Source organism: Myxine glutinosa, chromosome 9 (genome assembly GCF_964187855.1).
Source record: "Myxine glutinosa chromosome 9, kmMyxGlut1.1, whole genome shotgun sequence".
Classification (NCBI taxonomy): Eukaryota; Metazoa; Chordata; class Myxini; order Myxiniformes; family Myxinidae; genus Myxine; species Myxine glutinosa.
Window position 1 is genome coordinate 110993992 of NC_136269.1, and position 26052 is coordinate 111020043.

General features: G+C 45.2%; 2 protein-coding genes across 17 annotated transcripts in view; one reads left to right on the top strand and one right to left on the bottom strand.

Annotated features, from left to right (window-relative positions):
- The window catches only part of BOK (BCL2 family apoptosis regulator BOK), a 56026-nt gene extending 40143 nt beyond the window's left edge, over positions 1–15883 (top strand). For 2 of the 3 annotated variants that reach the window (XM_068128554.2, XM_078784680.1), the window contains 2 exons: positions 9521–9664; positions 14882–15883. In XM_068128554.2, the coding sequence (XP_067984655.1) occupies positions 9521–9643 (123 nt within the window). In that variant the 3' untranslated portion in view covers positions 9644–9664; positions 14882–15883. Of the gene's footprint in view, positions 1–9520; positions 9670–14881 lie in introns of all 3 variants that reach the window. The other variant, XM_068128555.2, reaches the window with a different exon arrangement.
- A 266-nt stretch (positions 15884–16149) lies between these two features.
- LOC137435086 (uncharacterized) overlaps positions 16150–26052 on the bottom strand; it is a 254059-nt gene continuing 244156 nt past the window's right edge. For all 14 annotated transcript variants that reach the window (XM_068128534.2, XM_068128527.2, XM_078784665.1 and 11 more), the window contains 4 exons: positions 25447–25563; positions 20023–20214; positions 17496–17782; positions 16150–16627 (listed from right to left, as the gene is read on the bottom strand). In XM_068128534.2, coding sequence (XP_067984635.2) covers positions 16364–16627; positions 17496–17782; positions 20023–20214; positions 25447–25563 — 860 coding nt within the window. In that variant the 3' untranslated portion in view covers positions 16150–16363. The remainder of the gene's footprint in view (positions 16628–17495; positions 17783–20022; positions 20215–25446; positions 25564–26052) is intronic.

The window sequence follows — 26052 nt, forward strand, 5'->3', positions numbered from 1 at the left end:
GGGTTCACTGTATATATATATATATGTATATATATATATATATATATATATATATATATATATATATATATATATATATATATATATATATATATATATATATATATATATATATATTGTTGCGGATATGAGGATTGTGTTTTTTTTATTGTGTTGTATTGTATAGTAAATTGTTGTAAATATCACCCTCTGTAAAATGTAATGATTCCTTGTAAATACCTCCGTAGTGTGAAGGTCAAAGGGCGTCTCGGTAGTTATTCCATAAACACCACATTGCAGGACCCGATAAAACCCTTGTTCAGTAGCTTATATCTTATTATGTGTCTTCGGGTAAGGCTGTGTCTCCCATTAATTTAAATACTCCATTGCACAAAGTGAAATAAGAGTAGATCCCCTTTCATTTCATTTCAATGGCCAACTGCATTTTGGGCGGTTTTCTTCAACCACCATTGGCCACGAGGCAAGGTTGGGGAAGAAAGTCGTGTCTCCACCTCGTCATAGAGGGGAGGAGTGAGCCAGCCCCGAACAACCAACCGAGCACGAGGGGTTTGGTTTGAGAGGGCGGAGGAAGAGCGATCGGGGTGGTTTGCAAAGGTTCAAGGGTGGGGCTATATATAACCCATGAGAGACGCCCCCAAGAAGATGCGCTTTTACAGAGACAAGGAGATGAGTCTGAAAAGAGAGGTCCATGACAAGAGCTGAGTTGGTCGTCAGGGGTGGTCAGTGGTTGCGTTGAGTGGTTGCGTTGGAGAAAGAGTGGTTGGACCAAGAAAGAGAGAGGAGAGAACCCGTCACGCCAGACCCCCCACCAGCGCGTCGGCTCCGACCCGTGATCCGACCCGTGATCCCGCGCACACGACAGGATCGGTGGCATCAGCGGCCGTCGAGGTCCAGCCCGACGTCCCGTGCGGGATCAAGCTCCAGCCAGCTCCGTGCCGTCCTCCCCCTCCAGCCACACACCTCCTTCCAGCCAATCCACTCTGCAATTCCCCGTGTGAGTCGTCTTTGTTTGTTCTGTCCTGGGTAGGTAATTAAGCTTGTGTAAGGAATTCACTGTGTCACCTGCGTCTCATGTCCCTGTACATAATCGTGACTGCTCTTTTTGCTTATGTGTGTAAATAGTAATAAACCCAGTTACTCTTCTGTACTTCTTCTTCCTCTTTGCATTCGGTCGCTTTAGAGTTTTCCAGATTGAGTATCTGTGGCGCGATACGGCCAACGTTGGGTGAATCGGGTTTAGTGGGGAACAACTGTTCGGCCGTGGTTATACCTCCGCTCGGTAAAATAACATCTAATCCGCGGACCGTAACAATATATATATATATATATATATATATATATATATATATATATATATATATATATATTTATATATATATGTATATATATTTATGTATATATGTATATATATGTATATATATATTTATGTATATATATTTATATATATATATATTTATATATATAGTATTGTTACAGACGCGGTTTTGGATGTTAGTTTACCGAGCGGTTTGGTATGACCGCGTCTGCACAGTTTACCCGATTATACTCGAACGTTGGCCGAGTCGCGCTACGCTAAATCAATTAAGGAAAGGACACAACGGCTGGGTTAGATGACACGACACCAGGGGTACAGTTCTCAAGACCTCCGGAGGAGGTTATAATATTTGTATGCGGAACGTTTAGATTACAAGGACAAGAGGGACAGCATAGGAAGGTGGGCACTTAAACACACTTATCTTATTCCCGACAGACCACAGATAAACGGGACAAGGCTGACTCACACAGGGATTGATGGCAAGGAAGGGCAGGTAGTCGATGGACAGCACAAGGTGCACCTTGGCTCAGGGACAGGATCCACACGGTCCGGTCCAGATATGCGGGGAGGTATCGTCGCGCTGGAGGTGGCGTCTGGTTCTCTTCAAGCTGGGGGCGCGTCTCTGACGTCACCTCCGGTAAGTGGCTGCGTATATCCAGCGGGGAGTGACACGCCCTCGGCTCGTTAGCTCCGCCCCAGATGGAATCGGCCCGCCGCTTCTTATTGGGTGCGGGGGGGTTACCGGGCTCCGCCCTTGACGAGGAGCTGACAGTCAGCCCCTTCGTGGTAACCCCGTCGGAGCACATGGGCAATGGCGGCTAACCAAGCCGGAGTGAGGACGCACACTCTCCGCGCGCTGTTGTTGTAGTTGTTGTTGTTGTTGTAGTTTCATGAGGAAGATGGGAGGAGGTATGGGGAGGTCCTAAACTCACTACTGGTGCCATACAATCACATTCTGGTGCAACGAAGAGTCAGAATTAATGGAAACGAGTCCTTAACTGACATAGACTAAGAATAACTAGCAAGATGTCCTATAGTTGTCTACGTGAGATGCGGTGAACCTGGGCACGACATTTAATGGGGGAAAAAGGGGAAGGTCGGTTCTACAGAGTGTTGTTTACAGACAATGGGACTAGGGAATGGGGGATTGGGGATAGTTGGGGAGTATTGGGGAAATAGGGGAATATTTACAAGCGGATATGGATGGAGGCCAAATCCCATATCCGCAACATTGCACCCTTCTCTACCTCGGGGCGTCCCGACCCGATAAATCTTTACCTACTTTAGTGTGGCACTCAGATGTAGTTCCCTCTACTATTAACTCTACCCTGAGTGCGACAGTTTTACAGATATTCACAAATGAGTAAATATGTCCCCCTGCGACGTTGCACCCTTCTCCTAACAGAAACACACCCACAGGGTAACCGAATCGCGGAAAGAATTCTCAAACTAAACATACAGCCGGTAGGGAGCATTATTTACACAAGACTACGCTGATATTTACACTACGATCCAGGACCTGTTTTTGGAGGAACACATGCAGATGTTATGCATAGAGAGAGCACGCATGCCAGCATCGATACACCAACCCACGAGTGCTCTGTGGCCTTACGGCCTTTAATAATGTGCAGAGCACCCCATCCAAGCACCAAAAGCACCACCCCATAACACAGTCAGCACCATCCGGTGCACCAATAAAGCGTTCATAAATCACCGGTGGTGTCGCAGCCGGCCGATGTTCTGCCGCTGGTCTTGCCTTCATGTGGTGCACTTGGCCTTCTTGCTTCTTTCAAAAATAAAGAAAGGCGCCAACCGCGTCCATTTCTGTATTGTGGCCGTCAGGGGGCCAACTAAAAGTGGTTCACCTGTATGGCATAGGTGCCACGTTGACCCATAGGTCCATCAACGGGTGGTGCTTGCCCGCAAGAGAACTGGGGTCCATGGTGGGCGGCCACAAAAATTGCAGTCCATATGGTGTATCGATCCCGGCAGCAAGCAGCGAAAGTGCAGGCCCACAACTGCGGAGCCAGCACCTCTCTCTCCTCTCTCTCTGCCCCAAAGCCAGATCCTCGGAGGTGGGAGACAAAAGAAGAAAACAAGTGAGTAAGGTGGTAAGGGCGCAAAAGTGCACGCAATACAAGGTGATGCACACTGGGGGCACATGGGAACCAGGTGAGACAGGTACGTTCCTACCGTACGCCCCCCCCTTACCCCCCCCACCAGGTAACCTACATGGCCCCTCCCTTACCCCTTACTGTATCCACAAAACACAACACTACCCATAAACATCTACTTTACAAATCAACAACCGTCCCTACTGTCTTCCCCGTTCCTCCCATAAACCAAATTCGTCTTCTCTCCCTCCTAACCAATCAAATTTGCCATTTTCAACTCTCAGCAAAATTTGCCATCTCCAACTCAACATCATAATTTGTCATCACCAATTCATCATCAGTCCCTCCTAAGGAGGGAGAGATGGAATCACCCCAATGTCTCCTCCACGTCGTGATGCGTCTCACCAATCCACACAGCAATTCTCATTTCCTGCACACAGAACAAAGAAAACACAGGTGTGGAGTCATCATTATCACCACAGGTAAGTGGCTGCGTATGGTGCGACAGGTTCATCAATCCTAACTATTTCCTAAATGACTTTAACAACTTTACATTACCCGGGGTCTTTCTCCTGCCAAACCATTGGCCCTCTTACACTATGGGTTCTAAAAACCAATTCCCATTGACCAAACTGTGGTGCTTTCCAATTTGGGGTCTCACTCCCCCGATTCATCTCCCGGTGCCCTCGCACAATTTCTGGGCTGTGGCGTGTACCTCTCCCAGCGGGTCTACCCACCTGCACACCTCCACCACTGCAGTTGCCTCCGAGCTTACCTGCTCCTTACCCTAACCTAACTACCTGGGGAAGGCCCTCTGGCGCTCTCCCCACTCGGTGCCCTCTCTGGCACTGGGCTACCCGGGTCCGTCCTCCGGATCCTCGGGCCCCATCCACAACTCTACCGGCTCCCAGAGCCCACCTGCGGCCTCACCTGGCCGACATCCTCACAGTGGTGGAGTGCCCAAACCAACTACACACACTAACAGGCTACACGCCCAGCCATTTCCACAACACTAATGCACCCATCCACAATACCATTCTGCAACCGCACCACAAATGCCAATATCCAACCACAATTTACCTATACCCTCTACCTAACACTTACACTACCCGCCCCGGGTACTCGTGAAAGGGGTCCACTCTTCCCCCATCCACACCTTCGCACCATGCACACCACTCCGTACCACTTACTCCAACTCTCTCCACACCACTCATTCCAATACTCCATGTATTCCACACACCTGTACTTGCACACCTGTGCTCTCACACCTGGTGCCACCTGCACCCTTCTCTCCCCAAGCGCATTCGCGCTGATCCACAACACACTACTCATACACTGCTCCACACACCTGTCCAGTTGCACACCTGTGCAATCACACCTGTTCAATCCTCACACAGCATCATCTCATCTAACTACTCCCCTCTGAAACTCGCGCTTCCCAGTCGTCCCTTTACTACTGCGCTCCCTCGTCATTATAACCAACACTAATCTACCTGCGTCCCCACTACAGGTATCAGTCACTAACTAATCTTACCGTTACCTAATGTCATCTTCGCTAGATCCCTACCAATATAACCTAACCCACCCGGGCTAGTTTTCACTGCCATACACCCCATAATCTATTGCGCATTTGCCCCACTCATGGGAAGGGTGGCAGGGATGCCACCCTTACCCACCGGGCCCATCGCTCACTACCAATTTCGCACATCAAATTGCAACAAATTCAAAAATTTGCCAATCACTGCCCATCATCTGCCAATCATTACTGCCAATCCTTTGCCAATCATCAAATTTTGTTTTTCTCTAATTTTGGGTCCAAAACACTAACCTCATCACACAGTCTACTCACTAATGCCTCTCGGTGCGCCAATTCCTGTCCAAAGCCCGGCTTCGTAAAGCCAAGCCATGAACGCGGGTTGTTCTGTGCCAGCGGCTGGATGCGTCCGGCACTCGGTGCAGGGAAGGAGGTTTACCCGGGCCGAGGTCCCACGCACCTTCTCGGCACGGAGCCATCCCATGGCTCGATCTCGACCTGCCGGAATGCCTCAACAAAAGGTGGTCGCCATGACGACCCTTCCTATCCAGCCGCCCGCTCCGCCTAGTGGAGCACGGACGCGGCCGCTCAAAGCGAGGCCCAGCACGCACCGAGGGCCCGATTCGGCTAAAAGTCGCTCTAACCGCTAACCCGTTTAACGTCGATGCTTCACCTGCATGCTTACACCCCGCAGCCCGTTCCTTGCTCACACATCCAGCCGTTCCCATGCTCCTCGTACCTTTCCTTACACACCCAGGTACCCTCATTCCACTCACAGCCTTGGTCACACACCTGACCACCGAACACTTTGGCACACATTCGTTGGTCGCACACCTCACCAACACACCTCTTCGCGCCCCCTCCTCGGTCACCTCCTCTGTGACAATCACAGGTGTGCTCTCATTCGCACACCCAACCACGTGCCTCACTACCAATTCCAGCGTGCATTCCCACTCACGCTCTACCATTCCAGGTGTGCATCCTTCCATTCCAGGTGTACATCCTCGCTCACCTGTCACAACCAACTCACGCTCCTTGTCACTCTCACTACTCTCACCACCACTCTTGACAACGCACTCACCCTTACTCCCCATGCACCTGTCCGTCACACACCTTTCTCGCGCACACTCTTGCGCACACTCTCCCGTCACACCCTCTGTAACACTCACCACAGGCGTGCATTCTTCCTTACCTTTGATAGCGCACTCTTTCCCCATGCACCTGTCCGTCACACACCTTTCTCGCGCACACTCTTGCGCACACTCTCCCGTCACACCCTCTGTAACACTCACCACAGGCGTGCATTCTTCCTTACCTTTGACAGCGCACTCTTTCCCCATGCACCTGTCCGTCACACACCTTTCTCGCGCACACTCTTGCGCACACTCTCCCGTCACACCCTCTGTAACACTTACCACACCGCGCTTCCATGTGCTCCCTCGCACACGCGCTACGACCGACTCACTCTCGCCAGCACCCTCACTCCTTGGCACGCACTTTTTCCTCACACACCCCAGAGTCGGACTTTCTCGCGCACCTCCTTTTTCGCACACCAGACCTGTCGCACACTTTACCAACGGCCTCTCACGAACACCCGGGTCTATCTCGACCCCCAAGCTCCTTAAATCCCCTGGCGCATCATACGCACGACCATATTGGTCACCACTTACACCGGGTCCTCTTCCTCTTCGCTTCTCCTCCATCACCTGCGAATCCCTCATCCGGTTAATGAGCACATCATCACGATCCGAACACAGACTTCGGACCAATTCTTTTATCTCCTCTTTTATCTCTTTCTTATCCCCTCTCCGTCGCTTCTTAATTTCGCTCACCCCTTCTTCCACTTCTTCTAATTTCTGCTTCACCTTTTTTATGTCCCGGTACGTCTCCTCAAGCTCGTCCTCTAAGGCTACCTTGACCGTTTCCATGTGCGTCCTCACCTGCCGGTCCTTCGTCTCCATTACCTCTATCACCTCGTCCAACCTCGTTGTCAGTCCCTCACGTACCATCTGACATTCCCTCTTCGTCGCTACCAAGTCATTTTTTAGGTCATTTTGTGTCGCTTTTAACCCTCCTATTACCGCTGTGTTCTTCTTTACCTGGTCCGTTAGTTCTTTTTGTCCCTCTGTCAGTTGTTCTACTTTCTGCGTCAGGTCCTCTATGCCCCCTTGTAACTTTACAGTCCCCTTTCTCACCTCCTTCTCCATGTGCTCCTTACAGTGCCTCACCTCCTCGCGCACTCCTCCGACCTCCTCACTCACACCTCCTCTGATCTCCTCTCCCATCACTTGCATCTCCTGCCCAGATGCCACCCTCATCTGCTCCATTTCCTCCCTGTGAGCATCCAGTTTGGTTTCTACCCCCATTCTGACCGCCTCTATCCGCTGCTCCATTTGTTTAACTTCCCTTTCCGCTTGGTCCCTCATGTCCCTCAATTTGCCTTCCATACTGTTTTCTAACCCCTCTAACCCCTTTTGCATCCCTTCCATTTGATTCTCTTGAGCGGCCATTCTGTTTTCTACCCCCATTAACCCATTTCTCACCTCTTTTATCCCGTTGTCTAACCCCTCAAAATTATTGTCTAACTTCCCAAATTTCTTGTCTAACTCCTCAAAATTATTGTCTAACTTCCCAAATTTCTTGTCTAACCCCTCACCGGTACCCCTCGCTTCGTCCCTCATTACCCCCATTTGGCCCTCCAATCGCTCACCCTGAGCTACCATCCGGTTCCCCATTACCCCCATTTGGTTTCCCATTACCCCTAATTGCTCACTCTGAGCCCTCATTTTCTCGCTATTCTGGGCCATAAGGGCCTTCATTTGTATGAAAAAAAAGGTCCAAATCTACCAGCGGCGCTACTACGGTCGCGGGCGTGGGTGCCGTGGCCATGTGCGAGGCGCCATTTCGCGCGCCCGTAACCTCGTGCGCGACGACGCTATTTTGCGAATCTGCTACCCTCACTGCTTCGCTCTCCTCTTGTCCCTCAATTTGGTCCTGGATCGACCCTGCCTCACTCTCTTCTACCGGAACCCAGCCGTCTTGGTCTGCCATAGCGCGACTTTCAAAATTCGGGTTTTTATTTTTTTTGTAAAACACAATTAAATTTCGCTGTTATAATTTCGAGCGCGTGAAACGCGCTCCGGATCGAATCCCACTTCCCGACACCAAATGTTACCCTAATGGTACAATTGGTGTTCCAAAATTTGGGCCTAACAAATTTAGTCCCAGGTCCGAATCCAACTCCTCGACACCAAATGTTACAGACGCGGTTTTGGATGTTAGTTTACCGAGCGGTTTGGTATGACCGCGTCTGCACAGTTTACCCGATTATACTCGAACGTTGGCCGAGTCGCGCTATGCTAAATCAATTAAGGAAAGGACACAACGGCTGGGTTAGATGACACGACACCAGGGGTACAGTTCTCAAGACCTCCGGAGGAGGTTATAATATTTGTATGCGGAACGTTTAGATTACAAGGACAAGAGGGACAGCATAGGAAGGTGGGCACTTAAACACACTTATCTTATTCCCGACAGACCACAGATAAACGGGACAAGGCTGACTCACACAGGGATTGATGGCAAGGAAGGGCAGGTAGTCGATGGACAGCACAAGGTGCACCTTGGCTCAGGGACAGGATCCACACGGTCCGGTCCAGATATGCGGGGAGATATCGTCGCGCTGGAGGTGGCGTCTGGTTCTCTTCAAGCTGGGGGCGCGTCTCTGACGTCACCTCCGGTAAGTGGCTGCGTATATCCAGCGGGGAGTGACACGCCCTCGGCTCGTTAGCTCCGCCCCAGATGGAATCGGCCCGCCGCTTCTTATTGGGTGCGGGGGGGTTACCGGGCTCCGCCCTTGACGAGGAGCTGACAGTCAGCCCCTTCGTGGTAACCCCGTCGGAGCACATGGGCAATGGCGGCTAACCAAGCCGGAGTGAGGACGCACACTCCCCGCGCGCTGTTGTTGTAGTTGTTGTTGTTGTTGTAGTTTCATGAGGAAGATGGGAGGAGGTATGGGGAGGTCCTAAACTCACTACTGGTGCCATACAATCACATTCTGGTGCAACGAAGAGTCAGAATTAATGGAAACGAGTCCTTAACTGACATAGACTAAGAATAACTAGCAAGATGTCCTATAGTTGTCTACGTGAGATGCGGTGAACCTGGGCACGACATTTAATGGGGGAAAAAGGGGAAGGTCGGTTCTACAGAGTGTTGTTTACAGACAATGGGACTAGGGAATGGGGGATTGGGGATAGTTGGGGAGTATTGGGGAAATAGGGGAATATTTACAAGCGGATATGGATGGAGGCCAAATCCCATATCCGCAACAGTATATATATACCCAAGTGGGAGGGGGTGGACCAAATCAGCCAAATAATAACAAAGCTGTGTTGAGACCTCATGGCATTATGTACATTAAATGTATTAATGAGGTACATAAATTGAAAGCTAATTAATTTGTTCACATGACACAATTCATTTCTTTGTTCACTTAACCTAAACATGTTGCAAATTCCATGATTTTGTAATCTTGCTTGATGCTTTCCTTTCCAGACAGACATGGTTCGAACACTGGACTGCAGGAAAAGACCCATTGGCCTTTGCTGGTTCCTGGGTTCCTTGGCAACTATTTTGGGCTTTGTTGTCCTTCCCCACTATACAGAGAAGATGTACTGAGCTTGGCCATTTCCCAAAATGGTAAGGTCAGTTACTTTGTCAATCACCACTTAACCTTCAAAATATTCATTCTGTGAAAAGGAGATGTCATTGTTTTAAAACAAATTAACTTTGCCAACTTTGTTGCAATATTATTATTTCACTCAAAAATGTGTATATATATATATATATATATATATATATATATATATATATATATATATATATATATATATACACACACACACACATACACACACACACACACACACACACACACACACACACACACACACACACACACACAGTGAAACCTTGACTTACGAGTGCACCAACTTACGAGTTTTCCAAGATACGAGCCGTCGCTCGTTCGATTTTTTGCTTTGTGATGCAAGCCGAGATCTGAGTTACGAGCGAGCGAGCTTACGCCACCCGCCACTAGGTGGCCCAGCGAGCGTTCAGTTCACGTGGTTATCTTGCCGTGCAAGCATCTCTGCCGTATCGCTGTTGCTTTGTTTTCGCATTTTGTTTATTTTGGAAAATTTCTTAGTTTTAACCATGGGTCCTAAGCAATTGAGTGCCAAGGGCAGTGCTTAGAAGAAGAAAAGGATGATGTGCTTGGATATAAAACACGTAATCGTCGAAAAACATGAGCGAGGTGTGCGTGTTGTCGACTTGGCGAGGCAGTACGATCGTAGTACTTCTACGATATGTACGATTTTGAAGCAGAAGGAGTCGATAAAGGCTATAACGCCAGCCAAGGGCGTTAAGATTATTTCAAAGCTCAGGACCTCTGTCCATGAAGAGATGGAGAAGTTGTTGTTTGTGTGGTTGACGGAGAAGCAGCTCGCAGGAGATACCGTGATCGAGAGCATCATCTGTGAGAAGGCACGAGACATTTATGGGGATTTGGTGCAGCAGACGGCGGGAACCTCAACGGACGAGGCATCGGAAGAGTCATTCAAAGCCAGTCGGGGATGGTTTGATAATTTTAAGAAGAGGACTGGCATTCACTCCGTCGTCAGGCATGGTGAGGCAGCAAGCTCGGATGTGAAGGCAGCTGAAGATTTTATTATAACTTTTGCCGAACTGATAGAAGCCGAAGGATACATCCCCCAGCAAATCTTCAACTGTGACGAGACAGGGCTCTTCTGGAAAAAGATGCCGAGGAGGACGTATATAACAGCAGAGGAGAAGAGCATGCCAGGCCACAAACCCATGAAGGATAGGTTAACCCTTGCACTGTGCGCGAATGCGAGTGGTGACTGCAAGATTAAGCCGCTACTCGTATATCACTCTGAAAACCCCAGAGCCTTTAAGTCTCATAAGATACTTAAAGAAAAACTGCAGGTTATGTGGAGAGCAAACGCAAAGGCGTGGGTCACCAGGCAGTTCTTTGTGGAGTGGGTAAACCTGGTCTTTGGTCCTGCCATAAAGAAGTACATTTTGGAAAATAACCTACCCCTGCAAGCCCTTCTCGTCCTTGACAATGCTCCCGCACACCCACCAAACCTTGAAGACGACATCCTTGAAGAATTTAAGTTTATTAAGGTCCTCTACCTTCCAGCCAACACCACCCCTATCCTGCAGCCCATGGACCAGCAGGTGATTTCAAATTTCAAAAATCTCTTCACCAAGCACCTGTTCCGGCGCTGCTTTGAGGTTACGGAGAGCACAAACCTCACCCTTCGAGAGTTCTGGAAGGATCACTACAATATCGTGACCTGCCTCAGAATTATCGACATGGCCTGGCAGGGTGTTACAAGGAGGACCTTAAACTCTGCATGGAAGAAGCTGTGGCCTGAGGTTGTGTCCGAAAGGGACTTCGAAGGATTCGAACCTGAAGTGTTAGTGGTGGAGGAGATTGTGTCCCTCGGAAAGTCCATGGGCCTGCAAGTGAATGAAGAAGACGTTAACGACCTTGTCGAGAAGCACAACGAGGAACTGACAACGGAGGAATTAAAGGAGCTACAGCAGCAGCAGAATACGGAGGTTTTGCAGGAAATTAACGTGGAGGAGCCAGAGGTGGAGGTGATTATCGCGACAAGTGAGATTAAGGAAATGTTGGGAATGTGGGAGAAAATTTCAGAGTTTATTGAAAAGAAACACCCTGAAAAAGTTGCAACAGGTCGTGCGTTGGCGCTGTGTAACGACACTTGCCTCACTCATTTTCGAAACATTTTGAAAGGGAGGAAGAAACAAACCTCCTTGGACAGGTTTTTATTGAAACGCCCTGCAAGTGAAAGCGAGGAAAGTGTGGCGAAAAAGGCAAAAGTTATCTCCTCCACCTCCGCCAGCATCTTCGTCTGATCTTCTAGGTAAATACACTTAATAAAACCAGTTTATTTCTTTACATTCTCTTTTATTATGTACAGTATATATGAGGTCGTGCTTGTTTATACATTATTTGTTATTTATAAAGTACATTTTTCTTATTTAAAAACACGTAACAAAAAAAATTGGTGTGGTTTTTGGGGGGCTGGAACGGATTAATAGCATTTCAATTCATTTTAATGGGGAAATTTAATTTGAGAAACGAGCAAATTGAGTTACGAGCTCGGTCACAGAACGAATTAAACTCGTAAGTCAAGGTTTCACTGTGTATATATATATATATATATATATATATATATATATATATATATATATATATATATATATATATACTACTCAAAAGAAGTTAAGGGTCAAAAAGATTTGTGCCTATAAATATAAGCTAATGAGCTAAAATGGTGACGACTAATGACAAAATAATTCTTTGATGGCTCAAGAACAGAAAACACAAAACAAAAACTTTTGATGAGACACTAGTTTATTACCCTGATGAAAAAAAGTCATGCACCCCCCAAAATGATGTTCACACAAGTCGCAGAAGCTTCAGTAACTGGTGTAACCACCGTTAGCATTCACACATTCTTGACAACGTTGGCGCATGCTGTTCATCAGGCGTTGGAAATAACGTTGAGGGATCGCTTGCCATTCTGCGACTAATCGCTGAGCCAGTTGCCGGAGGTTGACGGCAGGGTCGTGATGTGATCGAACTAGCCGCCCTCGTTCATCCCACGCATGCTCAATGGGTGACAAGTCGGGTGAATATGCAGGCCAATCCATGTGCTGAACGTTCTGCTGCTGCAGGAAGTCGGTCACCACCCTGGCACGATGAGGTCTTGCCTTGTCGTCCTGGAACCAAGCTCCTGGTCCAATCCGCTGCAGAAGTGGAATTACCAGAGGTTGAACAATCTCGTTGAGATAAAGCTGACCAGTCAAATTTCCGTTGACGACGTACAGAGGGGTTCTGTGGTTCATGGATATCCCCGCCCACACGACCACACCATCATACTTCCTCCTCCAAATGGTAGACGTTGAGCAACGTTGAGATCAGCAAATCTCTCTCCTTGACGACGATAAACACGAGCCCGGCCATCATTGAACTGGAGCGAGAAGCATGACTCATCTGTGAACATTGTCTCTGCCCACTGACCACGGTTCCACCGGATATGACATCTGCACCAATCTCGGCGAGCCCTTCTGTGACGGTCAAGTAGCGGTGGTCGGACTGCAGGACGCCGGCATCGCAAACCTCGGTCTCGCAGATGATTCCTAATGGTCTGGTCGGACACGTTGGTGCCTCTGGCAGCAGCTCGGTGTTGATCCCGAAGATGCCGTGCGGTCACAAAGCGCTGTCGCAACGCCGTTATCATCAGGAAGTGGTCTTCTCGTGCTGTTGTTGATCGGGGTCTTCCAGAAGGGGGCGATTCTGAACAGCATTAGTTGTCCTGAACCTCTGCCAGAGTCTGCCGATAACGCCTTGGCTTACATTTAGACGCTGAGCCACAGTTCTCTGAGTTTGTCCATCTTGTAGCCAGCCAATGGCCCTTCCCCTGTCTTGGATGCTGAGTTGTCGTCGAACCATCTTCAAATTTCAAGTGATGATGAATGGAAAATACTCAGCCATTTTATTGCTAAAATTGGCATGCATGTAATGACACTCATGCAAAACACGTGCAAATGGTGCATGAGGTGTCACAATGGGTGTTTCGAGGCAGTTTGTCAGTTTGGTCTGATTAAGTTCGTGCTTAAAATCCGTGAAAAAGAAATCTGGGTTAACTTTAAAAGTTTCTAAAGATAAGTGCAATGATTGCATGTCCCATAATAACGTGATGTCTAAAGTCCAAATGACAACCCAAAGGGGGATATTCTAACCCTATCTGGCTTAAAAAGACATACTTACAAAAATGATCAAAAAAATTTTCTTTGACCCTTAAATTCATTTGAGTATTATGTATACTAGGGCATGCCCGTACGTGGGTGCCCGTTCCTTGCCAAAAAAAAAAAATAACGCTACCCGTACACTCTACCCCGCCCGTACGCCCGTACGCCCGTAAACAAAAAAAACAACGCTCTTCGCTTCCGCCCTTCGCTCTGACTGAATTGGGAGAAATAATGCGCATAAGAAATCGAGAAATTATTATTTTCTCCGGAAGAAATCGAATTACGAACCGTAATGGCGCACGCGCTCGGCTCGGCTCGCTCTCACATCGGCCACGCCTACGCAATAACGCGTTCTGTGATTGGCTGCCGGAAGTGCAGTCTTCACTGTCCGGAAGGTCGCAAATCGCAGTTACGATGAATCGCAAATTAGTTTTAATTAGTTTTAAAACATAGTTTAACGGCAACATAGTTTGCCAACGTGAAATAAATGAATACGCTCTCAAATGTGCCGTCCGAGGCAGAGTCTGTTCGCCACGTTCGGCACACGTGATAGCTCGCTGCTCTCTGATTGGTTGAATCGTTTTTTGGACATAGCTCGGTAACTACTTGTCCGATTAATTTCAAACCTTGAAAAGGCACATCCTCGGGTCCCCAGCAATATACCTGGCAAGTTGCAAGTATATCGGACCCGTGGTTGTCGAGAAACAGCGGTCACAGACAAACAAACACACACACAGACATACACACATACACACACACACACACACACAGAGATTAGTGGAATTATAGATAGATGATATGTATATATATATATATATATATATATATATATATATATATATATATATATATATATATATATGTATATATATATATATGTATATATATATATATATATATATATATGTATATATATATATATATATATATATATATATATATATATATATATATATATACTTATATATTTATATATATATATATATATATTTTATATGCACTTATGTCACTTCTGCTTCACATGTCCCACACCCATCTCCATGTCAGGCATTTCCTGGAGGCGTTGAAAGCCATCGTGGTGGCCCCACATGATTACGTAAAGTGAGATGACAACGCTATGGAGGGAAATGAAACGCAACTTAAAAATGAAGAGCAACTTTAGTATTTGTCAACAATTTTGAAATAGATATATTTTTATATTTTGTCCTTTCTTACGTCCTAAAAGCACCAGAATGATTTATGAAGACTCCCCTTGTAGTTGACAAAAATCTTTTTAATGCAAGTATAGCATTTGCTTCAGGAAAGGCGTTGGTACTTTTACATCATAGGTTGCAAATCCAGTGGGGAGGGAAATGGGGACACTGAATTTGTGGTTTTTCGGAATACGAACTCACCACAAAGTGTTGACCTCACCTTCAACCTGAAGATGAATGGGATCACTATGTGCCTTTCTTCAACACGTTTTTTTCCTCCTTGTTTTGCTTTGCCAATGGCATTCCGAGCCTTGCATATCAGTAACTATGGTGGGTGCCCTCAGTTGAGCAAACAAACCTTGCATAGCAAGAGTTAGCCTGTAAAGTTTGTCTCATAAAGTTTTATGGAATGTAAATAAACCAAAATTTTATTTTAAAGTGATGTTTTTGATGGTTGTTTTTTGTGGGGTTTTTTGCTGTTTTTTTCTTTTCTTTTTAGGCCGATTGCTATTCCATTATCAAAGCAAGCTAATTTTTAAGAATGTACAATAACTTGCAGCGGTTGTAGTGCTTGACAGTTTTTGGGGGTTATTTATTAGACATCAAAATGTTAACTTTGAACCACCTTTGCCCTCCTTCCACCTTGAATGCCATGCATTGCATTACCTTTTTCTTCCCTCCCCTTACCTTCATCTGCCAACGTTTCTTTTTAAAATTTTTTCACTCTATTTCTTGCCCTTTCCTTGTCTTTAACTTCCTTTGTCTCCAATCTTCCTTTTCCCAATTTTAATTTTTGTGATGTACCCCCTTCCTCCACCTTTCTTATGAAAACCTAATAAAGTAGAAAGCATCTCAATGCAATGCCCATCCGCATTATACGGAGTGTTACAGGGATGTGGGGTGTATGGCCACGTGTTATACGGATCTTTACAGGGGTGTTTCCAGTGCCATTACATAATGATAAATCCATCAATGTTTTTGGCATCAACATATATTAAATACATTTTCACTCCCTCCCCTTCGGATCGGACCATATATTTATGCATGTACGTAAACGTACTGTTGCCCCAGCAGTTGTACAGTTATGTTCAATCAGCCAATTTAAGTCACTTGCGAAAATATTTACTTGGTTTGAATGGAGCTGGAGGAGGCAGAAGAAAAGTCCTTCTGGCCTATTTTCAACAACAAAGGAACATTTCATCTTATGAATTTTCATAAACAAGAAAAAAAACAAAAAACGATTTCCCAAATCGACATGCGATAGCTGAGCAGTTATCACTTTGACCACCATCTTGGTTTTAACATTTTATTTACAACAGGCTTAACTTGTTTCCTGTCATGTAAACCTCATGCAAACTTGACATCGTGAAACATGAGAACGCAAAGTGGCAAGCTTTAGGGTTTTCGGTGCTGGAGACAGGTCATCAAATGCAGGTATCGAATCCAGTGCAACTAGCCAGAAACTGAGAGCATCAGAGAAGAAATGGCAGGTCCCTCGAGCCCCTTGGCACTCGAGAAAAGGAGCAGCTCGAAAGTCTTCCAAACAGGAACCAGGAGAGGAAAGGGATTGTCCACTACCCTCGGACCCACCTCCTGTGTGCTGAGGGCAAAGGAGAAGGCATTGGGGGGACAGTTTATTTATTTATTTTATTTTTTAAATACATGGGCAAAGGCTCATAATAGAGCTGGCACATGAGCATACCGACGAGGCAAACACTTAACATAGCCAGTGAGCTTGGGGGAAGTGCCGTCACTACCATTACTTCCTGGGATACTCTGTGTACTAGCGATGTCATAACAATGGCGCTGCTTTTCTTACTGTACTCAGTGGGGCATTTCCTCAAGATAAATTTCCTCCTCCCCATGGATGCCAACTGATGGGGATTGTCCGAGCTCTATCCTTTTCAATGACTTGGTATGACTTGAACCAGTCCAAACCAGATGTTTTTTTTTTTAGGAGACACCATCTCCTTACTGGTGGCTGTTTGCTCCCTGAGCTCATCTGCCCTTTGCCAGGTGTTGTTTTTAGTCCTGGCAGGGTGTCAGTCACCCTCCCAACCAGCAAAGCCAGTGAGGGGTGTCAGATTAGTCGCTGACAACCCGACCATGCGGCAGGTAGCACCAGGTTACATGTTACCAGTGGCAGTCCTAAAAGACTGACCTTGGTCGACTAGTAGTTGATTTCACAAGTAGTTGGGTGGTATCCTTGGGGTTTTTTTTATCTTTGTAATTTTTTATTTTTCGATTACCAAAAAAACAGGTATTGCTGGCGAAGAAGAAGAAAAGAAAAAAAACCAAAAATAAAACCACAACAAGTGATGAAGGAAACAGGTAAGAGGATTTTCACAGAAAACGTTGGTGCGCCTTTCAAAAATGTGTTTTATGCATCAGAACACAATGGCACCATGGTCTACTCTTTGGGGCAAATTAAGAAAAAAGATAAATTGTAGGCATCAAGGACAGCTTACCATGAGAAAAGAGTATCCAAGCCAGAGGCTGCGAAAACCACTGGGGCAGACTGGTAGAGTGACCGCCTGGCTGTGCAGAGCCAATGGTGGTGAAGGTGCTTCACAGACGACGCAGCGACTCACGTGTGGGTGCACAGCCTCTTCGTCAAGAGGGCGTGAGGGAAGTGCGGCCCCTGTGGCCAGCCAGTAAGACTTGTCATTACGCGATGCGTAGTGGCACAAACCATCAATTGAGCATGGCACAAAAGGTAGCATGCTGAATCGAGGTATGCACGAGCCTGCAGAACCTGTGGAGGTTATCACAATAATCATGGGTATTAACTTTTATGTGTATGCGATGTTTTATGTGTATGTAATCATGGGTAATGTGTATGTCTGTCTGGGTATTAACTTTTTTTTTACCATTTGAGCTATTGTCATCAAATTTTAACCAAAGCTTTATGATGATAATACAGGTAAGGCAAATTAATAATTTTGTCAAAAGGTTAAAGGTCAGCATCATCTAAAATCATAAATTTTCATCCAATTGACCTGAAATTTCAATTTGCCATTTGCGTTTTGTCATCAAATCTTCAACAAAGCTTTATTATGAGAATATGGAGAAGGTAAATTAATTTGGTGAAAAAATTAAAAGGTCAAAGGTCAGCATCACATAAAATCGGCAATTTTCAAGTGATTGATCTGAAATTTTATGAATTTGCAGATTGGGTCACTAAGTTGGTTCACCAATCAAAAGCGAGATGCTAATTGTTTTTTTTTAAATCAAAAGGTCAAGGTTGCATAAAATCGCTAATTTTCACCCAATTGACCTGAAATTTTAAGAATTTGCATGTTGGGTCACATAATTGGTTCACCAATCAAAAGCTAGAAGCTGATTATTTTTTATATAGATCTAAGCTCAAAGGTCAATGCTGCATAAAATCATCAATTTTCATTCTTTTTTTTTTTTTTTACTCTTTTCGTTATTTTGAGCATACGGAAGAAGAAGACGACGGCTGAATACAAACGAGCACAGACAGGCTTTGCATTTTCAGATGCTTTCTAGTTATTAACTGTGGTCAAGTCCAGCTCTTCCATGAGCCTTAACCTTGTATACAATTTTCATTTAAAAGGTTGATACCAACATTATGTAAGAGCAAATGTGGATGCTTTGGAAGTGCTGTACCTCAAAATTAACAATACCTCAGTTGTAGAGAGATCAGAAGTAAGTTGAATCCAACTTCAATTGCCATTCTGATTACAAACACCGTAAATCATAAAAGTTGAAATTTGACGAAAACATTTGCACGTCCTTTCAATATAATATTGTGCTGTCGGACCTCCACATTTGCGGTCCCAGCATTCGCGGATCCCACGTATTCATGGATCATAAAATGCGACATGCTTCAACATTCGCGGACCTGTGCTTCGTGTATTCGCGGTTTTTTTCAGGCGCAAAAAACATGTCTTCCACGAGCGGTGAACACAACACAATTCTAAAACGCGTTCTCAAATATATTATACAGTATGCCTATGATATATTTAAAACTTTCTCGTTATTTATGCAATTTGTTTTTAATGATCCTTCAATTACCATTTTTATTAACTACCCTCGCCAGAGAAGAGGGTAAGATATTGCATTTGGATCCGTTTGTCTGTTTGTCCACCCTATATGCCTGAAGACCGTTTAAAGAGGCCCCTAAGACATTTAAGACCCCCAAGACTCTTAAGACCCTCAACACCCCTAAAATGCCTTAGAACCCTTTGACAATGAAGACCCTGTAGATCCTATAGATACCATTAGACCCCTCAAAGCCTATAGAGGCTATAGACCCATTAGAACCCCAAGGGCCAAGACCCTGTAGACCCTATATACTCCCCTAGAACCTTAAGACCCTAGAGAGACCCCATTATACCGTTTAGACCCATAAGACTTTAGATCCTGTTAGAACCTTCAGAACCCTAAGACCCAAAATACCCCATTAGACCTTTTAGAACCCTGAAGACCACTCAAATTATTTTCTACCCTTTAGACCCTTAGACCTTCACACCTTTTAATATCCTTTAGACCCCATTAATCTTCCGACACTTTTCATGTGTTTTAAGACACTTTAGACTCGTTTAGACAATTCCGGCACTTTAGACCTTATATTACACCCTTTAGACCCATTCGAACATTTAAGACCCTTCAGGGCTTCGATCATTTTGATCCTTTAGACCTTTTCAAGACCTTTACACCTTTCGAACTTTACTCCTTTCAACCATTTGACTTTTACAACTTCTCAGACTGTTGGCCTTTATCCTTTTTACAACTGCACCTTTTAAACCTTTCATTTGCAATCAATGACCTTTCATTTAGTACATCCTTCCATTTATTTGCCACAAAAAACAAGTCCTGACATGGGTCTGCACTCTGATAACTTTTTCTTGTTGGCTTACTAAGTATAAATAAATGCATTGGCTTTCTAAGTTAACCAGGCACCATGGATTACTGGGAGTTCTGGGTTAACCCAATGGTCCCAGGCGATCATATAGGATGATGACTTACCTAGATCTTGCCCGTGGCCAATTTCTTCTCCAACAAGATGCAGAAGGCTGTATCCTTCCCAGAGCAATGGCATGTCCTCCGGGCAGCTCGGAGTCTTCTCTGCTTGACTATGAATTACCAGAAGGAATCCTTTCCTCGGATGTCTGCCTGGCATTCCAGGTAAGCCTGAAGGACCTGGCTTTCCTGGGCTCCCTGCCAGTAAATGGGATGAGAAATGGGCATTTCTGTATCATATTGACCTTGCTACAGGCAAGTTAAGATAAAACCATATGCCCAGTATTTGATTAAAATAAGCTAAGCTTACTGAGAAGTTAAACGACAAGACAACAGGTTTACAGACTGACTGAGGGTAAAAGGGTGGCAGGAACACAAATACATGGACACAACAACCAAGTAGTTGAATAGTAAGAAGGGAAGAGGGAGAAGGACAAAAAAACAGAGAGGGTAGTAGAGATCAGAGGTGGGTATAGTATGGGAGAAAGCACGAGGTGATAATGGATGATTTTCTTGAAAGACTGTGGGGAAGAGGAGAAAAACAATTAAGGAAGACATGATAGATCTATATTAGGATAATGTGCCAAACATCTGTGGGATTGCACAAGCCAAAATAATCATCCATCACAATAATATCGACCAATGATGGATTCATAAAGACCTCATCACAGACAAAATAAAGTATTTTGAAATAGCTTAAAACAAGCTTTTATTGAGGGATATGGTGGAGAAAGTGCAAAAATACTCGTGCGGGTGCACCAGGAAATAACGAGGGCAACAGAGGAAGTGCAAGAGGTTAAAATCGAAGTGAACATAATTACAGAGGAACAAATAGAGCTCCGTATGTGTGTTTGGTTTCGTGTTTTGTGAACACCATGTACCTTGAGATCACGTGAGATCTCGCGAGAGCACGCTAAAGCATATGGTCTGACGAATAAAGCAGTAGGGGAAGGCGGGGCAAGTTGAGCATAGGGGTAAGTTGAGCCACCACCTCCCAGCCAGTTATGAATGAGTCAGACTTTGTGGTGGCACCATCTATAGATGCCCCATTGCATAACTCCAAATTCTGCCATATTGTTTTCTAAATTGAAACAGAAACCAGTGTTGCAGAGGGAAAAATCCAATTTTCAGCCATAAAAGTAAAAAGGTGTAAAACAGGTAAGTTCACGTTTCTTCCATATGCAGCATAGATATAATATGGATATCAGATGACAATTGTTAGTCCAGGTATGTGTCTCCATTCTTGTCATTGACTTTAATACGATGGATGCATAGAATATGTGTGTATGTGGAGACATCTCAGAAAGTTCAGACTGGGGTAAGTTGAGCCAGACCCTACGGGGCAAATCGAGCCATGGCTCAACTTGCCCCGTAGGGTCTGGCTCAACTTGCCAACTCATGTTGGTGGAGATAATAATAATACGTATCACCATCTGATGTTCACCCATTTCCGAAAGCAACAGCAAGAAAGAAAACGAAAGCTGGTCGCAAAAAAGGCAGCACAAAGATTCTGACTGACACCCCAGTACGCCAGGAGCTTGCAGCCCTATCTGAAAATCGCAAACGGAAGCCATCAGCCAAGAAATCAGAGATGCTTGTTCAAAGCTAATGGGAAAAAGACATGTCCCCCAAGATCAAAAACCCCTAGTTCCAGTGAGACAGATGGTGATTCAGAAGTTGAGTATGATGACGAATCAGATGTGGACAGTGATATGGATATCATTGAAGGTGACTTTGTAGTTGTCAAATGTGCTGGCAAATCAAGATTTGTGCATTACATTGCTCGGGTTGATGTACTGAATGGAGAGGAATTTCAGTTTGAAGGTGTCTTCCTGCAGGAGGTTGCTGGAAAAGTTGGATCTGACAACCCAGTGTTTGTTCCAAACCCAAAGGATGAAGCAGGATTTGAACTCGAAGACATCGTGCGTAAGCTGCCACAGCCTAAGTGCGTTGGCAGTTCTGCCCGTTGTTCTGGACAGCTTGTGTTCAATTGTGACTTGTCAGTTTGGCAGCTTAATTGACTTGATTTCTGACATGTTTTAGTTTTAGTTCCAGATCCAAATGATGAAGCTGGCATTGATGAGCAAGATATTGTGCCTTAATTGCCACAGTCTGACTGTTGGCCTTTCTGGGTGTATTTGGGACACTTTTGTTTTATTGTGACTTAAAACTGTGGCAGCTGTTTTCAACTCAATCCAGCTGCCACATTGAATTATAACCATGAACACAAGGTACATGTAAATATTTCGTTGTGTTGTAACAAGTACATTAAATATTTTTCAGGCAGACCAATTTTTGTACTTCAGTTATCTTTATTTGGGGCAATGATCAACTATTTGGGATACTTTTTGTTTAATTGTGACTTGAAACTGTGACAGGTGGATTGAGTTGACTTTTCTTACCACAGTTGACAATCTTGTTTTTCTATGAGAGTGACTCAATTTGTTCGTAACTGATTACTATAACCATGAACACAAGGTAATCATTTCGTTCAGTGTTGTTGAACTTTACAACATTAAATATTTTTCTGGCAAAACAATGGTTTGCTACTTTAGTTATCTTTATTTGGGGCAATGATCAACTTACCCCTATGTGGTACAACTTACCCCAGTGGTTGGATCAACTTACCCCTCAGGTGGGCAAGTTGAGCCATTTGGCCTCCGTTTTTTCAAAGGTCACAGTGACTTTCAGTGTGGGGATAGAAAGTAAGAACTAGCTACAAAATGTTTCCCAAGGATTAAATTAGAAGGCAAGATAGTCATTTGTGCAAGATCATCAGTAAGTTCAGTCCTAACATTCCAAGAACAAAAACTGGCTCAACTTGCCCCGCCTTCCCCTAATCTTACAAACTGCATGTAAAATGTACCCCATTTTGCTCGGGGAGCCAGAATATTGCCAGTCCACCTTTAAAATGTGAAAAAGTCATTTAACAGACACTTTGATGCACACCTGCTTGGAACGTATGGTGTCAAGACCTATGAAGTCAAGACATACTCTGCCAAGAAGTCGGGACGTATGGTACAGTAGGATCAATCACACTTTTCTTTGTATTTGCAGCTGTTTCTAAAGCAATAGGTTGTTTTACATAAATCGGGTGCAATTTTAAAGGTTTCTCATTGTGGGTTTAAAGCAAAATAAATTTGATAACACTCGATATCTGAGCCGTCCGCCATATTAACATGTTTTACAAATTACCAAGCCAAATGTTTCTCTCCGTCACATGACGATTGTGAGCTGTTTATAAAGAATAATGTTAATGCACATCTTGAAACGACTATGTGACATATGACGTCACAATTATCATAAAAACATTCTGCATGGGTGTGACTCCTACCCTCAAAGTTTCGTCTCAATCTGACATATGGTTGCTGAGAAAAACGAGGTTTAGCCCGGACGGACAACCCAAAAACATAATGCCTCCGGCCACCTTCGGGGGCGGAGGCATAAAAATGCATTCTGATAGCCATTTTCAATGTACCTGGTCAGACGTGATGCTGGGATGGGGAGAGAGGGGTGAGGAGGGAAAGGAGGAGAGGAGTGAGGAGGGAGAGGAGAGTGAAGGAAGGGTGAGGAGGAAAAGGAGGGAGGAGGGGAGAGGAGTGAGGGAAGAGAGAAGTGAGGGGGAAGAGAGGAGTGAGGGGAGAGGAGAGTGAGGGGAGAGGAGAGTGAGGGGAGAGGAGAGTGAGGGGACAGGAGAGTGAGGAGAGAGGAGAGTGAGGGGAGAGGTGAGTGAGGGGAGAGGAGAGTGAAGGGAGAGGAGAGTGAGGGGAGAGGAGTGAGGATAATCACTGAAATGCTATTTATGACCAGGTAGTGGCTCTCACAATTATGTTAACAAAATAAAATATACAATATATCGGGTGTATATTGTTTGTTGTTGTTGTTGTCCCGATTGTTGTTTTTTTTGCAATTGTTTTTATGTTTTGCTATCCATTATGTTTTGCACTCTGTCAAAGCGTCTCTGGGCTCCCTGAAAAGCGCTATATAAAATAAATGCATTATTATTATTATTATTAATATATACTTTTTCAAAGATATTTACATCTGTACTTCAACTTCACATGCATAAATATTGTCGTGTGGACTGCTCTCAGTTAAGACCGAGAGTAAGCCACGGATGGAAACGAGCATTAATGAGGGCGTTAATCAATTGATGGAGGATGATACGTGAGCAGGAAGAAGAATACCGACTCACCTGTACAGGCCCCGTGCAGGCATCTTCACCCTGCAAATCAACTCGACCCGAGACGGATGTAAAATGTACAAAAAGAATATTTATTAAATGGAATGCTGGGACAAGGAAACGCACCGATAAATAGATGTTCTAAATTGGGACGTCCCTACACCCGACTTAAACGACAGACAAGGGAGGATATAAATGAAAGGAACCGTTGCGTTTGTGTGGTGCGGCTTATCTCTGTCTGCAGTGTTGGGGATCGTCAGGCTCGAGCACGTCGTCCGAACACAGCTCCGGTTGGCAGAAAGAAGGCCTCGACGCGCCCTTGTTCGCGCGCTGCTAGGCCCACGTACGCTGCAGAGCGGCAAGCCTCGCCCCTGCTTCTCCACACTGCAGTGGCAAGCCGCGCTGGTACGCCCATCGCTCGCACTGAGAGCCCAACTCTTCATGCTCGCTCAACCGTCTCTCCACCAAAGTCAGAAGGCAAGACAATCCAGCGGAGTGTAAGGGAAGTCCAGGGCAGGTAGAAGGTCCAAGCGCAAGCGAGCAGTCCAAACCGAAAGCACAAAGGGAGAGAGAAAATGTCGGTCTCTCCTCACTTTTATTGATCCCCCTTGGCCAATCAGCTGGCTCCTTATTGTCTCTGGGCTTCAGCTGCGTGCCGATTGGCCCTCCCCTCCAGTGATGTGATCTCCCCATCAATCCCTTTGACCAATCCATCGCGAGGTGGGCGTGGCCTCAGCCTGCCTGAGCAATGTTTGTCTCCAAGTCGGGGTAATGCGTGGGCGCTTCCTGTCTGTTCTTCCGGTAAGTTTTCTTGTGAGAGGGGAATTTTATTAGTGTATGAGCTAATGGGGATGGATTCCTAACTAGTGTCTCGGTGCGTTGCCATACGAGACAATGGAATGATCACAGGTTTGACACACCTGGGAATTAGCATAATCCCTACTCCATCTAACACAACGATCATCCTTGTATGATCACAAAGATACACTTACACCGACATCCGGGCTAGACAGAACTTATTACATGTGGGATTCCCTATCACGACAACCGGAGCATAATACCTATCTACCTGAATCTATATATCCCCCTACCCCAAAATTCATAACAATATGTTTTAGAAAATTTTTCCAGAAATATATATATATTTAAACCTCACCCTTAAACAATTGGTCACAAAATGTGCACCCGCATTCACGCTCCAAATACGAATATAAAATTTATATTGTACTGAAATCTCAATAATGTACCTGTTTCACCCATCTGGCCCTGCAGCCCTTGGTCACCCTCCGATCCCATTGGACCTGGGGCTCCAGATCGTCCACCATGGCCTGGCTGACCTTGCCTTCCTGGAGAACCACACAAGCCTGCAGCCAGGGTAAGGGATGTGATGGCGAGTCAACAGAGAGAGAATTGAGGTATTGTAGATGGAAAATCAATTTTCAACCTCAAAGGACATATATGTATGTGTGTATACAGTACAGTAATGTACAAAAGTTTGGGTTGTTTCAGTGATATTCATACTCAAAGGCAAATTCATCAAAATTATCAGTGGTAGCAGTCATGTATTTATTATTATAAATTATCAGCCTTTATGAAACAAACTGCTTAAGGAAATAACAAAGAACGGTGTCATTTCATAGTATTAGTCAATATAATTTGTGTGTCCACCATTTGCCTTCTTGAGTACCATCACTCTTTTACCCATGCTTCCTGTATCCGACTGAAGCACTCATACAGGAATATTGTGCCAACTATCCTATAGTACGTTCCAGAGTTCTGTTAGGTTAGTTGGTTTCCTTCTCTATTTCCAGGTAATCCCATAAGGCCTTCATCAGACTATTGTCTGTACCATG